At 48.3% G+C, this 14,356-nt stretch overlaps 6 protein-coding genes across 6 annotated transcripts; 5 read left to right on the top strand and 1 right to left on the bottom strand.

Annotated features, from left to right (window-relative positions):
* Positions 1-2,184: 2,184 nt before the first annotated feature.
* Positions 2,185-2,521, bottom strand: YALI1_F05313g (uncharacterized protein; the record flags this gene model as incomplete). Its single annotated transcript, XM_068283243.1, has 2 exons — positions 2,185-2,348; positions 2,395-2,521. The coding sequence occupies 2 exons, from the start codon at positions 2,519-2,521 to the stop codon at positions 2,185-2,187; spliced, it is 291 nt and encodes a 96-aa protein (XP_068139344.1).
* Positions 2,522-2,586: 65 nt separating this feature from the next.
* On the top strand, positions 2,587-4,567 carry YALI1_F05312g (uncharacterized protein; the record flags this gene model as incomplete). Its single annotated transcript, XM_068283242.1, has 2 exons — positions 2,587-2,613; positions 2,660-4,567. 2 exons carry the CDS (start codon positions 2,587-2,589, stop codon positions 4,565-4,567), a joined length of 1,935 nt encoding a protein of 644 aa, XP_068139343.1.
* Positions 4,568-4,639: 72 nt separating this feature from the next.
* On the top strand, positions 4,640-4,901 carry YALI1_F05290g (uncharacterized protein; the record flags this gene model as incomplete). The annotated part of the gene is made up of 2 exons (XM_068283241.1): positions 4,640-4,768; positions 4,815-4,901. The coding sequence occupies 2 exons, from the start codon at positions 4,640-4,642 to the stop codon at positions 4,899-4,901; spliced, it is 216 nt and encodes a 71-aa protein (XP_068139342.1).
* Positions 4,902-8,511: 3,610 nt separating this feature from the next.
* Positions 8,512-9,981, top strand: YALI1_F05253g (uncharacterized protein; the record flags this gene model as incomplete). The annotated part of the gene is made up of 1 exon (XM_504956.3): positions 8,512-9,981. The coding sequence occupies one exon, from the start codon at positions 8,512-8,514 to the stop codon at positions 9,979-9,981; it is 1,470 nt and encodes a 489-aa protein (XP_504956.3).
* A 1,849-nt stretch (positions 9,982-11,830) lies between these two features.
* Positions 11,831-12,847, top strand: YALI1_F05220g (uncharacterized protein; the record flags this gene model as incomplete). Its single annotated transcript, XM_504955.3, has 1 exon — positions 11,831-12,847. The coding sequence occupies one exon, from the start codon at positions 11,831-11,833 to the stop codon at positions 12,845-12,847; it is 1,017 nt and encodes a 338-aa protein (XP_504955.3).
* Positions 12,848-13,083: 236 nt separating this feature from the next.
* On the top strand, positions 13,084-13,559 carry YALI1_F05205g (uncharacterized protein; the record flags this gene model as incomplete). Its single annotated transcript, XM_068283240.1, has 2 exons — positions 13,084-13,229; positions 13,301-13,559. The coding sequence occupies 2 exons, from the start codon at positions 13,084-13,086 to the stop codon at positions 13,557-13,559; spliced, it is 405 nt and encodes a 134-aa protein (XP_068139341.1).
* Between the last annotated feature and the right edge of the window lie 797 nt (positions 13,560-14,356).

The raw sequence follows: 14,356 nt of genomic DNA, 5'->3' as shown, positions 1-14,356 counted from the left end.
CCAACTAACCCCGTCTGTCCCAATCATTTACAGCAACTGTCTATTGTACACCTATCGCACTTGTACTTGGAGAGTTTGAATATGGGCTGACCTCCGTTTTAGCACAAGAGACAAGGTTACAACATCCAGGTACATACATACATTGGTTCTTCCGGTTTTTAGTCTGCGATTATCGCACCTAGAGTCCTCCAGACTGTTTGGTTTTCCCGTGAGGAGGCCGCCCCCTCCCCCCCTTCTCTCCTCATTGTGCTCTCTTATCTCTGTCCACCATCTCCGCATCTCCGTTTACGTCATCAGCTTGGCCCCGAGTCCACCCGATCGTTGCTTTTACCTGCCATCGGTGCATCTTCCCGGAGCTGGACCTTCGCTTTGTGGTTTCTTAATTGGAGATAGTGCTGTAGGAAAATCAAAACCCAACTCTGACTTTCGTGCTCGCCCATATCGTTGCTTTTTTGAGCACATTTGGAGGACAATTCCAACGTCGTATAGCTCGATACGAGTAGCGGCAGCTTTTTTCCGTTCCGACTGAATCCCGAAACCCCCGTCCTCTCGTGGGATCCTCAAATGTTGCGTCTTCGACATCTCCAGTCACCAACAAAAAATATATCTCGCCTACGTACAGCTGCATGCACCTCCCCGCCTAGAATCTGCACCGCTTGTATGGCGACCCCGCCAGGGCTAGGGGAGGCGCCCTTCTGTGCGTTTTTCTGCATTTCAAGACATGACGCTCCCTTGCATGACCATGCATGCGTCTACATGACATGGCATACATGCATAACTACTGGGTGGGAGAGGGGTTTGAGACATATAGCAGTGAAATAACAAGTTATCGGTGGGCCCCGGGAGACCTAGGGTCTCGAGAGGGGCTGTGCAGGGAGATAGCCAGGCGATTGGGTCTCTCTCGTGTCCAAGTCCACCCTGCCCTATCTCCCGTTCTTATTTTGCGGCTTTCAATTGGTCAGATTGGACTCCACAAGACGACTGAGTTTGGTAGGCCGGAAAATTTGGAACCTTTCGGATTAACTGAAGAGGCGGGGAGTGGGGGTAGTTGAGGAGGGGGTGAGGAGGACAAGGGAGAACAACGAGCGGAACAAGTGAACATTTGTTGTTGGTTGTTGGTTGTTGGTTTTTGTTGGTCTTGGTTGTTGGTTTGTTGTTCTTCCAGCTCGTGGCGACGGCACGTGATTCCCAGTTATGTGATTACATAATATCCTAATCCCGTCCCTTCTTGTCTTGTTCTCGGCGGCCGCCATCTGTCAACTGGATGCAATCTGACTATCTCTGTGCTGTTCCATGTGTCAGTCTTGTTGTTGTTTGTAGTAGGAAACGGTCAACGTTTTTTTTTGTCCCGTTTTTTTATTTTCTTTTGTCTCGTCTTTTTTGTGTCCAATTTTTTGTGTCTCCCACTTTTTTGTGTCTCGTTTTTTTATTTTGTCCCGTTTTTTTTTTGTTGTTCCCGCTTTGTGTTTGGTTCTGTGCGTGGTTTAGACTTTGGGCCCAAAAGTGTAATTTCCACAGTACCAGAGTCTATGTGTGGTATAATAGCACGGTGACACCCTCTCTTGTCGACAACCACCAATGGCCCCTGTGAGGAGAGTAACTGTGAGTATTGGCGATACACGGGAGATTTGGCAGCGGCGAGCCGGTGCGGGGACGCATAGCAACGGGAGGTTCGGGCGGCGAATCCGGAGCTATTTATGCACTTTGGCCCCAATGTGACGCAAACACAGACGGCTTTTGACAACGGCTTCTGACAAAAAAGTGGTGCACCACGACGCCGTGTCGTGGTCTTCAATGGGTGGCACCGGAGGAAGAGACACAGAGAGTGGGGACAAGAGGGGAGGATGAATCGACACAGACAGGTCTGGGGGCTGGAACACGTGGCGGCGACGACGACGGCGTGGTTGTGTTTGCTTGGATAGGAAGGTGGAGTGGTGTTGGGGAGTGTGGAGGATTAAAGTGGTGGTGAGGTAGTAAGGAGTGTGGTTATACTGCAACATGGTGACAACGGTGTGGTGACAGCAGTGTGGTGAGACTCCACTATGGTGACAGAATTTGATGTTGATCATCAGCTATTTAGTCAAACCAGTTCTGATTACCTAGCGCGGACTGCTCTGGTATCTACAGCCACCTGTGATTGGTGTCCGAGGTCGCTGGACTGACGTCGCTGGTCCGTGATTCCGTCTAGTCAGTGGTTCTGTCTTCTGTCCACTGCAATCTACTGCTGATTCCCACTACTGCTACCACTCTAGCCACCATCACTGATTGATAACGCGGCATCCGTTCCCTACCACTACCCCCACAGTCGCGACCATATACACACCAATTGTTGCCATTCATGATCTCGTCTCACCAGCAACGACAGCCTCACCAAGACTTCTCCCCACTATTCACTTCCAAACAGCTCCTGTATCACATTCTCCGTATTTACCTCACTGTATTGACGTTGGTTACTCTTGGCAAGAAGATCACTCATGCGGAGCTTCTCGTTTTTCCACGGGAACTGACATCTGGGCGACATCTACTGGATGTGGATGCCACCTCGAAGATGTCTACAATTTGTCACTCCTTCTTCCTCATTTTTCCATGTTCTATTTCCCTGCTGTCGCAGCAGTGATCATTTCTCAATGCTCTTTGTCCACTTCATCAGCTAACCCAGAACGACCGTGAATCGCGCCGCTCGTGCGATCACTGTCGCCATAAAAAAATCAAGTGCGGACGCACGCTACCCGCGTGCTTACAGTGTCTCACCTACAACATCCAGTGCACATATGGCGAGGGCCGCAAGGACTTTGAGGCGTTACAGAGTAGCACTCCCGCTGCTTCCGCCGGAACGGGCGACTCGGCACTGCTCAGCAAACTCAACCGCCTCGAGTTTCTCATGGAGAAGATCATCTGCGAGCCCGACGAGGACTACTCATCTGTCAACACCAACTCGTTCCGCGCCACGCTCATCGAGGATAAGTACGGCCAGGGTCATCTCATTGGCGAGCCCTCGGTTATGGCTGTGTCGCTCCAGACGCAGCAGTTCTTGCCTGAGGAGCATAGCACCGGCGAAAACGGCGAGACACCTAAAACGGTGATCCAGGGCTTCTTTGCCGGCATCAAAACGTCGTGTCCACTGGAACACATCCGGCCACTGCTGCCAGCTAAGGAAGACGCTCATCGGTACGTGGACCAGTTCTTTTCGACCACGTGCTGGCCGTTGATGGACAAGGAGGAGCTATTGGTGGCCATGGAAGAGCTGTACGACGAGAACACGGCGCACGTGTCACGCGAAAAGATTTGTGCGTTTTTGCTGGTCATGGGGTTTGGATTTGATGGTATCAGCAGGCTCCAGGGCCGTACCGCGACCTGGTCGACCAAGATTTACAACGCGGCCTTCTCGCTACTGAGTAACACGACCACCCTGCCTTCCAACCGCATGTGCATCGCCGCCCTGCTGCTCATGTCGTTTCAGTTCCAGTCCTCCGGCAATTTCACCCAGTCCTATTCTCTCATGGGCAATGCTACGCGGATGGCTCAGGGGATTGGGTTGCATCTAGACGTGGGCGACACACCGCATCGGCTCGAAATCAACCGGTGTCTATTCTGGTGCGTCTACCAGCAGGACACGTACCAGTCGGTCGCCATGGGCCGTCCGCCGTGTCTGGACGACTCGGACTGCATGACCGAGCTGCCGTACCAGCGTGTGTACTCGGATTCGGTCGTATTTTTCCGTTGCGGTATTCGGCTGAGCCGGTGCCTGAAAAAGATTTACAAGAATCTCTACGGCGTGGCTGGGGCCCGAAAAAGCGCGATTCAAAAGCGGACCTTCATTGCCCAGATGCAGCAGGAGCTGGACCAGGTGTGGTTCGAAGTTCCATCCCGGTACCGGCCTCCCACGCTTGCTGAAAAGCAGAATCTGGACAACCTCCGATCCAAGGGCAATATCAACGCTGGAGCTGAGCTGCATTCGCTCTATTACAACTGTCTCTGCATGATTTACAGCGAAGGAGTTGGTTTCGGCAGCATTCCTAGCGCCAATAATGCTGCTGGCAGCCCGTCGTCATCGTCGGACGTGAACTCGAGCTCCAACTACGACAAGTGTCTGGATGCGGCTCGAAAGTACCTGTCGCTGATGGGCTACCTGACTTCGGGCATCTCGTCCATGGCTGAGTCACTCAGTACATTATTCCTCATGATTGCGTACCCCATGGTTCCGTATTTTGTCATTTTCATGCATTTGCGGGCGTTTCCGTCTGAGTCGACGGCTGGCAGCGATATGCAGCTTCTGGAGACGCTTGATTCCTTTGTCAAGAGTCTCAAGGACATGAGTGATGGCGCTCGGCGGCTGTACTCGCTCATCCACCAGTGCGTTGTTGCTGCTCGACACTACACTTCCACTGTCAAGGAGCAAGTGAGTGCAGATCGGTTCAGTCAGATTATGCCCATTACGCCATACATGAGCGGATATCCTATGGGTGTTGGGGGCTGGGAGGAAGGTGATGCTGCCAGTGACTATCTGTTCAAGCGGGATCAGATGGGAACTGCTAGTTTTGCGTCCACGTTTGGTTTTAATTCGTGAGATGGGGTGTGACCGACTAATCAAACGACTCTACTAAGTAAGACAAAGTCAGCTTTTGGTGAGCATAGTTTGATGAGTTGGTCACAGGCCATACCGAGCGAGACGCTGCGAGCGACAGCAGTGACCCCAGACACCGATGTGTGTAATTTCCTGGCACTGATGGTACACCACAAACGCTCCATTGTCATTATTGGAGCATGTGTCTTGTCTAAGTAAGAGATAGATGCTTGTGGTTACGTTGGTTAAGGAGTCAGCGCTTCCGTGCGCGTGTATATTTATGAAGGAGGACAATAGAAGTGGCCATATAGAGTGGTCATGTAGTATATATAGATAAATGGATTATTTAATTGAGGGGGTGAGCAAGGTGACCGACATGACATCACTTCTCAGCGTTTAGTTATTTGAGACCGTTTAGTTGAGTTTGAGTTGGTGGTTTGTTGATGTGTTGCGTTAATTACTTGCATCGTACTTGATATGTAGTTGACTGCAACAGGTGCCTTTGAGCGCGCTCAGATCGTTGTTGAGCCGAATCGTGACGAACAAAATCAGACATACATGTTGCTGGCGCAATAATACATACGTTGCCCTGGCGGAAGTCCGATCCCGCTCGTATTTTAGTGCCATAAAAAGAAACGTACGATTCAGAAAAAGAAACGACGACGGAAAAAGCAAATGCTCGAAGATTGAGTCAATGTATCAACTGGGATATGTTAGTCGAGAAAGTGCAAAGTTGTAGAATGCAAAGTGGACTCGAATGGTGGTCCAGACCGCTCTCCAATTTGCATTTCTCGATATATTGAGGTGCGTTGACAGAGATGTGTTTTGGTCGGTGAGGAGGATACGCGCAATACATCTGAAACAGTCAAGAAGACCGGGGGGACCGAGTTGGAGCGGTCCAGAACTCATACAAGAGTTCAATGGCAACATGTACATTCCATTATACGGTATGGATCATCTGTACTTGTCTCCATTACCTTTCACAGCCCCTCTCTCAACTCTACAGACCCATACAGTACAGGTCCTGTAGCTGCTTGCTTCCTACAGTACCGTACCTTTGATAGACATAAGACATTGGTGAGACATTACAGGGTGCAAGTGGATCTCTCCAGAGCAATATCTAAGACGGAGAAATGTTTTTCCGGCATCGGAGATTGTCCACAGCCCGAAAGATGGACTTTTAGCCGCCCGGAGTGTTGCAGAGTGTTGCAGAAGAGGTCGCAAAGCCCGGTTTTGAAAATAGAAGAGATATTCTTCGTGGTAGGAGTCACATGACAACAAATATGTAGATTTCGGCACCGTTCTGGCATCTCCAACGTCCAGGACAGCCATTACTGAGAGGTGCTCATATTTCCAAACGTGACGCCATTGGTGGTAAATCACGTGATATAAAAATGGGGACTTTTAAAAACTCTTCTTATTGTCGGTATTCTCATATCTCTCAAGTTGTTGGAGTGTTTCTGTCTCCTTTCAATACTGCAGGTCTCTGGCTAAGATTGCAAACCATTCATATCTCAACAACATACATTTCTGACGCTTTAGAGCTGTTTCAGAAACATCTACAGTTCTTAATTGTATTAATCACGTCGTTTAGATCAATTTGATTCCATTATAGTCTCCATAGGATCAATATTCAGTCCCCAACACATCGAAATCCACTGTCATGTGTTTTCTCTACAATAATACACATGAAATCTGCGCTAAACAGCCTGATGACTCAAAATATATCTTGTAAGATCAGATAATTGCTCTAAACATTTCTCCAAACCATCTGTCTCTTCACCTCCTCTACAACTCTCACCAAATGCACTTACAGAACATAACCCCACCCCCCCAACACATTGTCGGGTCTAAAATCAGCCAAAGACTTCGATTCCTCTCCAAAGTCACATCTTGGGATTCTCCTCCGTCTTATAAAGCAGCTTCCCACTTCCCCGCTTCTTTCATCTCCTCTCAACATCTTGCAATCCACTTCGCGCCCTGCATCTCTTCTCCACGCACATCTTAGCCCCTATCTCGGACTTTCTCACGGATATCGCCGCTATCTGGGCGGTTTGGCAATCTCCAGCGTCCGCGGAACCCCCGTATCAACTCCCTCCACGGATATCTTGACTCTACGGAAAATTGTTGACCAGCTCCCATACGCTCCTAAACCCCGCTAGAGCCAGTAATACAGCAGCCAGAGCAAGGGGGGTTGTTGTCACGTGACCCAGACAACTGTCTTTTTTTGTTGGCGGATCTTTTCCCAACCCCGCAGCTTTATCGCGCCGTATAATAGCTGTCATTCTGGCTGCTTACCTAACACCAACCCTTTCACCCTCCACCTCCTCCACTAAACGACACAGAGCTCCACGGAACTCCTCCAAGACTTTCCGGCGTTTGCTAAACCGAAACAAAAAATCAAAATCGAAATGCGCGCTTCTCAAACCGCTAGACTAAGCCACTTGTCACTTTGGTAGAGGGTAAAACGCCTTCTATGAGTCCCGATAGAGCCCCGAAAAGACCCAGAGAGCCACTATGGCACGATTCACCGACCCAAATACACCATAGTGTAGTGCACAAAAGTCTGCGTCGCTGGTAACCATCTCCAAAATTGTATATCTATGATCTCTGGGTTGAGGGAAGCTAAACGGACCCGCAAATGCGACTGCAAAAACCCCCCAGGCTTGTACACTTTTTGATTGTCTCACCACGTGTATTTTGCGATTTTCCAGCATTTTTCCCGTGTTTTTCCCACCCCAATATCTCCCCAATAATGGCTCGCCATTTTTCCACGGACTCCCCGGAAACTGTATCATGGACAGGGAGAGAACGCACACCTATCGGGAGCCACAAAAGAGCTATGGAAAAACAGACCGCAGGACCAAAATCACCGTCACGAGACCGTCAAAATGGTATATCTCACGTGACCATACCGGATATTCCTCCACCTTGGCGTCTCCTCCACCTTGTCAAACCCCACTGGTTAGGTTGCTACCACGCCAACCCCGGAGGATTGCAGCTGTCAAGCGGATCCGTTGCACAGATCAAGCAGCTGCGAGAGTCATGGCCTCCGGGCTTGAGTCACTACAGCTCTGGCGTCTTTTGAGACACGTTTTTTGTAAACCCACGTGCAGAGATACGGACGGGGATCGTGAAAAATAAAGTCGTACGGAGACTGCAAAAAACGACATTGTCACGTGACCGGAACCAGGGAGGGGGCGGCGGCGACAAGTCACGTGACTTTTCCGTTGCATTTCCGGGCTTTTCCGGCTTTTCCGGCGGCGGGGGTTGGGCGTCTCGGACATTCACTCCAGCATTCTCCCCACCCACCAAGTCCCCAAGACTCAATCCGGCTAACTCGGTGGCGCGCTAGAGGTCACGTGACGAGGAATACGAGCCGGGGATCTGCGTCCGTGGATGTTACAGATTGCGACTGGCTGTATATATTTGTCTTTGATAGGGGTGATATGTGAAAGTTACCTGGAAAGCGAGAGAGGGACAACAGTGTGGGGATCGGGGGAAGATATTGAGATTCTGAAAAGTGCATTTTGTTGGTCTCGTCATTCCGAACTTGTTGATACCACTTTTCAAGCCACAGCTCTTCTCCAGCGCCCAATATGTTGACACTTCTCCGACGGTCGGTCTAAACCTAGATTTGACGTTTATGACATTAGCAAGCATACTAAGAGAAGGAACTCCGCCAGGGTATCTCCGCCAAGCGCGCATCGACCGTCAGCCACAGCTTTCCCCGTTTTTCGAGCCGATTTGACCGCATCCAGCTCGGCCCACGGCGCCGTGTGAACCTAACGATCCATTGGGTTCGGGATAAGCTTGATAGTGGTGATATAAAAAGGTCTGTGGGGGAGTCTGGGGTGTCTGTGGACTCATATCTGAGTGTGACGAATCCAGCCTCGAAGTCCTCCTTGCCTCCTCTTTCAATCTACTCATTTTCTATCTATCTCAAGATGCTCGACAAGTGGAACACCTGGAAGGACTACGACTCTCTGCCTTCGTGGTACACCGACGAGGAGCAGAAACTGCACGAGTTGACCGCTGACAAGGTGCTGGGTCAGTACTCACGTGACCAGCTGGAGCGGTCCTGGCGCTGGGTTTTGAAGGAGCTGGCGAGCTTTGAAACAGAGCCGATTCCGCAGCTCAACTTTGACGAGATCCAACGGGACGCCGTCGGGGCGGATCACGTGGCCCGGGCCAAGCGGGCGGGCTGTTTCATTGTGCGGAATGTGGTCAGTGAATCGGAGTCACGTGAACTCAACCATTCGCTGCAGACGTTTCTCTCGGAGCATTCGGATGCCATCACCGGATGGCCAGTGGAGGCTCCTCACATTAAGCAGCTTTACTGGACTGAAGCTCAAGTAAAGTTGCGGGCTCATCCCAACCATTTACTTCTGCAGGAATGGCTCAATAAGCTTTGGGAAGAGCCTGGTCAACAAATGTCAACTAACTCTCAACAAAACACCTCCACTCTAGCGACCCCTCTAACTTACGCAGATGCGCTTCGATCCATGCCCAGTAAGTCTACGTATCCTGCTCTGGGACCCCACATTGACGCGGGCTCTCTTTCCCGGTGGTTGGATGACGATTATCGCCACTTTTACCACGACGTCTTTTCGGGTCATCCTGAACGTCTGGATCTCTACAGACTCAAGGAAAGAAGTACCTGCAAGCAGCACGTTATTCCTGGGCCCGCCCACTCGTCTGTTTTGCGCACATTTCAAGGCTGGACCTGTTTGACTGACGTGGGCGAAAATAAGGGCGGAATTTGGTTCTATCCAAGAGTGGATTTGGCAGTGGTGTATTTGCTTCTGCGACCGTTTTTCGAGGAGATTCGAAGCGAGGAGGAGCTGGTACGAGAGGCAACCGGATCGACTGACCCGACTCTCAACCTGACTGCCAACTCCGACGGCCTCCCCACCCCAGACACCACCCCGGGCACTCCAGAGGACGACTCCAGTGACGCCAAGTACGGTGCGACACTGAAGTCACGGGACGCAGCCGAGGCTGCACGTGCCCGATATCTCTCTGCTGCCAACTGGAAGTTCACTCGTCCCTCCTATTTCCCCGGAACTCAGTCAATCTCCAGTCAATGTCTCGGAAACAAGAGTCACCCGCATCTTGAACTCACTAAACGGCTTGTGAGCATTCCCGATTTGTCTGCGGGCGATTCTGTGTGGTGGCATTGCGATGGTATTCATGCTGTGGATCCCAATCATTTGTCCGGCGACGATCCCGCCGTGGTCGTCTACATTGCCTCGGTACCTTCGACCCAGCCGAATATCGAGTACGTAAGGGAGCAAGCCGAGACCTTCCGGGCGCGAAAGTGTCCTCCGGACTTTGGTCAGACCTTTGAAGAGGCCCATGAGTGGAATCCCGAGTGGCTGAGAGGAGGTGAGCGGGCCATGATGTTGGATGAATAAGAAAAACGACTGGTTGGAGGTTCTGGAGCAGGAACACAGCAGCGTTAGTCATGTTTCTGAAGTGTTCTTGCCACTCCAGTTGTTGCTTTTGTTTTAATTGTGCTGACACTGTCAGGAACAGATTTTTGCTAACCATGTACATTCTTTAGTCAATATGAGGTTGTTAATATACCCATAGAGTTGAAAAAAGGAGTACTTCCGAGCTGGAGAGGCCAATGGTGATTGTTTGGAGATGATAGAGTGAATATTGGTGGAGATAAATGGATTGAGGGTCCTAAGTAGACACAGGAAGGAAGTGAAAGCTCAACGTTGGGAATTCCGAGGTCACGTGATACCAAATTCGGGCGGGTGGTGATCCTGGGGAGGGGGGGCATTATTGCAATTTGGTTGAATTATCTGATTTAGTCACTTGTGGTATTGATATAATTAGTTTTCTGGGATCGGCTGGAATTTTGTGTATATTTCCAAGTATATAGTTGGTAATTTTTAGTAATTTTGTTTAGAATTATCTGAGGAGGGTACATCAGCTGCCAGATTTACGTGAAAACTTCAGTAACGGTATCAATTGACACACAGAAGATGATTTGTAATCGAATAAGTCAATCTCATTTGTTACAATATAACAACTATCATTGATCACTTCACAATGGACACCTGTTGGAAGTATTCCTCCTGTGATATCTTGTGCAGTCAAACGTCAAGTATATTGTGATATTTTGGAGTCCAATGAGGCTCAGATTTTTCTGAGGTCTTTCGCATAACTGTCTGTTAAAAAATCCACGTCATATCGCTTGAATTGGTACAGTGGGCGTCACTGGACGTCTTTACTTAGATTGCTTTACTTATAATGATTTACTTTACTTGTCATTTACTTGGTACTTTAATTGACTGTGGACAAACAAAGACTCGAGACTCTGAGTATATGATACTGATATCCCCAGGATTTTCGCTCGGTTGCGTTACTAGACTCCAGTAACAGAACTTGATGATTCTCAGATATTGACTGACATCATTTCTTGGGTTTTTTTTTTTTTTTTTTTTCTCCTGGTTCTGATCCAAATGACAAAAGCGATACTGTTCTTACTATAACCAGCCCCGGATAGTGAACTTTTACTTAGCATTCTGTAGACAATAAACCACTCTTCTATCTCTCCGACAAAAGCCCAAATTGGATATTTAAAAGCCCACCTCCATCTCATTGAGCCGCCTCTTCTCCAATATGCTTCTTGTATACACGCACGCGGTCGTCTTGCGAAATTAATCGGAGGCTCATTCACACTGGGACTAAAACTGAATAAAACAATAAAACGTCGTCGAAAATGCTTTAAATTGCGAATAAAAGCTCAAAAAAAGTCCTACTTGTAGTTGATGAAATCAACCCTATCTCCCTTAATATAATTTTTCTTCTCGTCTGAATTGTTTCATACAACTCATTCCGGGGACATTTTTTAGTTTTTCTTTTAATTTTTTATTTTTTTATTTTTTATTTTTTGTATTTTATTGTTTTTTTTATTTTTATTTTTATTTTTTAGTTTTCTTTTTTTAGTTTTTTAGTTTTTCTTATTATTTTTATATTTTTTCAAAGCCGAATTTATTCATTTATTTTTTTAAACCCTATTAAAAACTAACCGGAAAGAAACGAAAATGTGACCCTAAAATCACTCCTAGACCCTCTCATATCTCTATATATGGTACCATTCGACTCCTCCTGACCTCCCCTATTCTCCACTTCCACCTACTCTCCAATATCACCAAAATCCACTCCACTCAACATCCAAAATCCTCCCAAACCCCAGATGCACTTCCTCCAGAACCACCAAAACCCAACTCTACCATCTACACAACTACAATGATACCCATCTGGCTCGATTGCGATCCAGGCCACGATGATGCCGTCGCGATTCTTTTAGCGGCGAAATTACCCGCCTTCAACTTGCTCGGAATATCGACCGTTTTCGGAAACGCGCCGTTGGAAAAGACAACCGTCAACGCCATGGCCGTGCTGAAAGCAATCGGACAAGATTCGGAAATCAAAGTGTATCCGGGCGCCGAGAGAATTCAGTCACGGGGTGGTGGCGGCGATGGTGGGTCACATGACCAATCCAACCAGTCGCACAGCCCTTCGTCGTGTTCCCGTGGCCATTACGAAACTGCTCCCTCCACATTTGCTCCTTCGATTCATGGTGAATCAGGTTTGGATGGAACGTCTCTGTTGCCGGAAATCACGTGCACAATCGAACCTCATGTTGATTCCACTCTCGTGGCCATGGCAAACGCCATCCGAAACAACCCCGGCACGTGTCTTGTTGCTACTGGTTCACTTACCAACGTTTCAGCGCTATTTGACCGCTTTCCAGATGTCAAAAATCTTGTGGAAACAGTTTCCATTATGGGAGGAGGATTTGGAATGGGCAATTGGACGCCCTATGCGGAATTCAACATCTGGTGCGACGCCGAGTCAGCTAGCCAGGTGCTCGGCGACCCGATCGTCGCTGCGAAGGTTGTGCTCTGTCCACTGAACGTGACTCACACGGCCATTGCAACCGAAGAGGTGCTTAGTCAGATCAAGAGTGTCGGCGGTAACGTGAGCCAGATGTTTTTCGAACTCATGACCTTTTTCAAGGAGACATACGAGTCCGAGTTTGGTTTCAAGGACGGTCCTCCTGTTCACGATCCTCTTTCTGTGGCTGTTTTACTCAACGGGATTGTTACGAAGGAGAGAAGAGTGACAGTGGATGTCACTGTGGGGGGAGAACAGAGAGGAATGTTGACGGAGCAAGTGGGGGGTCACTTGACGGTGGTTGAGGAGGTGGATCTGAACAAGTTTTGGGCTTTAGTGGTGACTTGTTTGGAGGCATGCAAGTGAGTCTGTGTTGAACTGAGCGACTGAGGATCAAGTATCATGAGCCAACAGAGCTGATGTATAGTTGTAATATGATTTGACTTACCTGGGCAGGAGGGCGACTGTGTTGAACAACACTGATTCGCTCCAAATCACGCAATACTCATGATAGAGATTTGAAAATTTCTGGGGCCCCAAGACTCAGTCTTTAAGAACACCGTCTCTCTTAAAACAGGTTCGTAAAGTGTCTCTGATGAGTTATGGATCCCTCTACAGTATTGGAGCATGAATTGGACAGCAGCCAAGAGAACACTCAACTCGACAAGTACTGGTCCGAATCGAGTGAACACTTGAGAAACAGATTCGGAAGCAGCTTTTCGTCAATTCTTCATATACCTCTTCTTCAGTCTTCTCAAAAGGCCGCCATATATTCCTAACAGAACCTTCTCAACTCAGTCAATGAACTACTCCGACTAGGGCTCTCTCAACTTGTCTGAACTTCTCTCACTCTCTCAAACATTTTCATCATCCAGACTACAATGTAGTCTTCTACATGTCTTCATCAAAGGCTCAGGATCCAAAACCTCATCTCAGGTCAATGATAAGAGATGGGGTTATGATACAGTCACTGTTCAACGTCTCGGCCATTTCGTCATTTGACCGAAAAAGATGGAAGGAAGATATCCTCCTGGATTTACTCTCTGTTACTCGAACCACAGTTTGTCGCCGCGCATAATGTTGGTTGGTTGGTATTCCTTCAGAGAGCACTCATCAGACATGATCTCCATCAGGTGCAAAGTGCCATCTTCTGTTAGATGAATTCACGCGAGTACACCAAGCAGATCTACCAAGAGTGCTACAAGTAGCGACATGCTGATGAGCGCTCTACGTGTTTGTCACCTGTATTCTGAACCACCCGTGATTTTCAGTACCAGTTCGATTCCACATACACGAGGTGAAGCACATTTGAACAAGAAAAATGTAATTGACTCCTTGTATCGACTCTTCTCATATCGGATAGCCTGTCAAATGACTCCAACACCCTCAATTATCCTACTCCTATGGTACAGGACCCTTCTCTACTTGTCTAGCACTGGATAACGGTCCAACTCCTGTTTTCGGGCTGATTTGCGCCTTATGAACGGTGAGTAGTTGATCAGATACGTCCTTGTAGGAACAGCTGTTTGTATACAAGTACAAGTACTAGCAATCTTCGTCTCTTCTCCGATACCTAGGTATATATGGCACTGTATACACTCTCCTAACCTGCCAACCTACACCAAGGCATCAATGGTTGGTGCGCTCCTTCTTTTGCCAGCTCTGTTGAGATTTATTCGACTACTTGTACTACTTGTGAACAATCCTCCATACAGTCCTGTCTTAAACAATCTCTTAAATACACCAACCATTGGCAACACTACGAAACTTGTCTTCGAATGTGTCTCCGGCAAAACAGCGTTATTTTAAACTACAAATGTAACTACCAAAGTCAAAATAGTTGGACGTTTAGTTGAAAGAAAAATGGTGCTGGGG

This window comes from Yarrowia lipolytica, chromosome 1F (genome assembly GCF_001761485.1).
Source record: "Yarrowia lipolytica chromosome 1F, complete sequence".
In the NCBI taxonomy this organism is placed as follows: Eukaryota; Fungi; Ascomycota; class Dipodascomycetes; order Dipodascales; genus Yarrowia; species Yarrowia lipolytica.
Note: the sequence above shows the minus strand (reverse complement) of the source record. Positions and strands in the feature narration are given on the sequence as shown.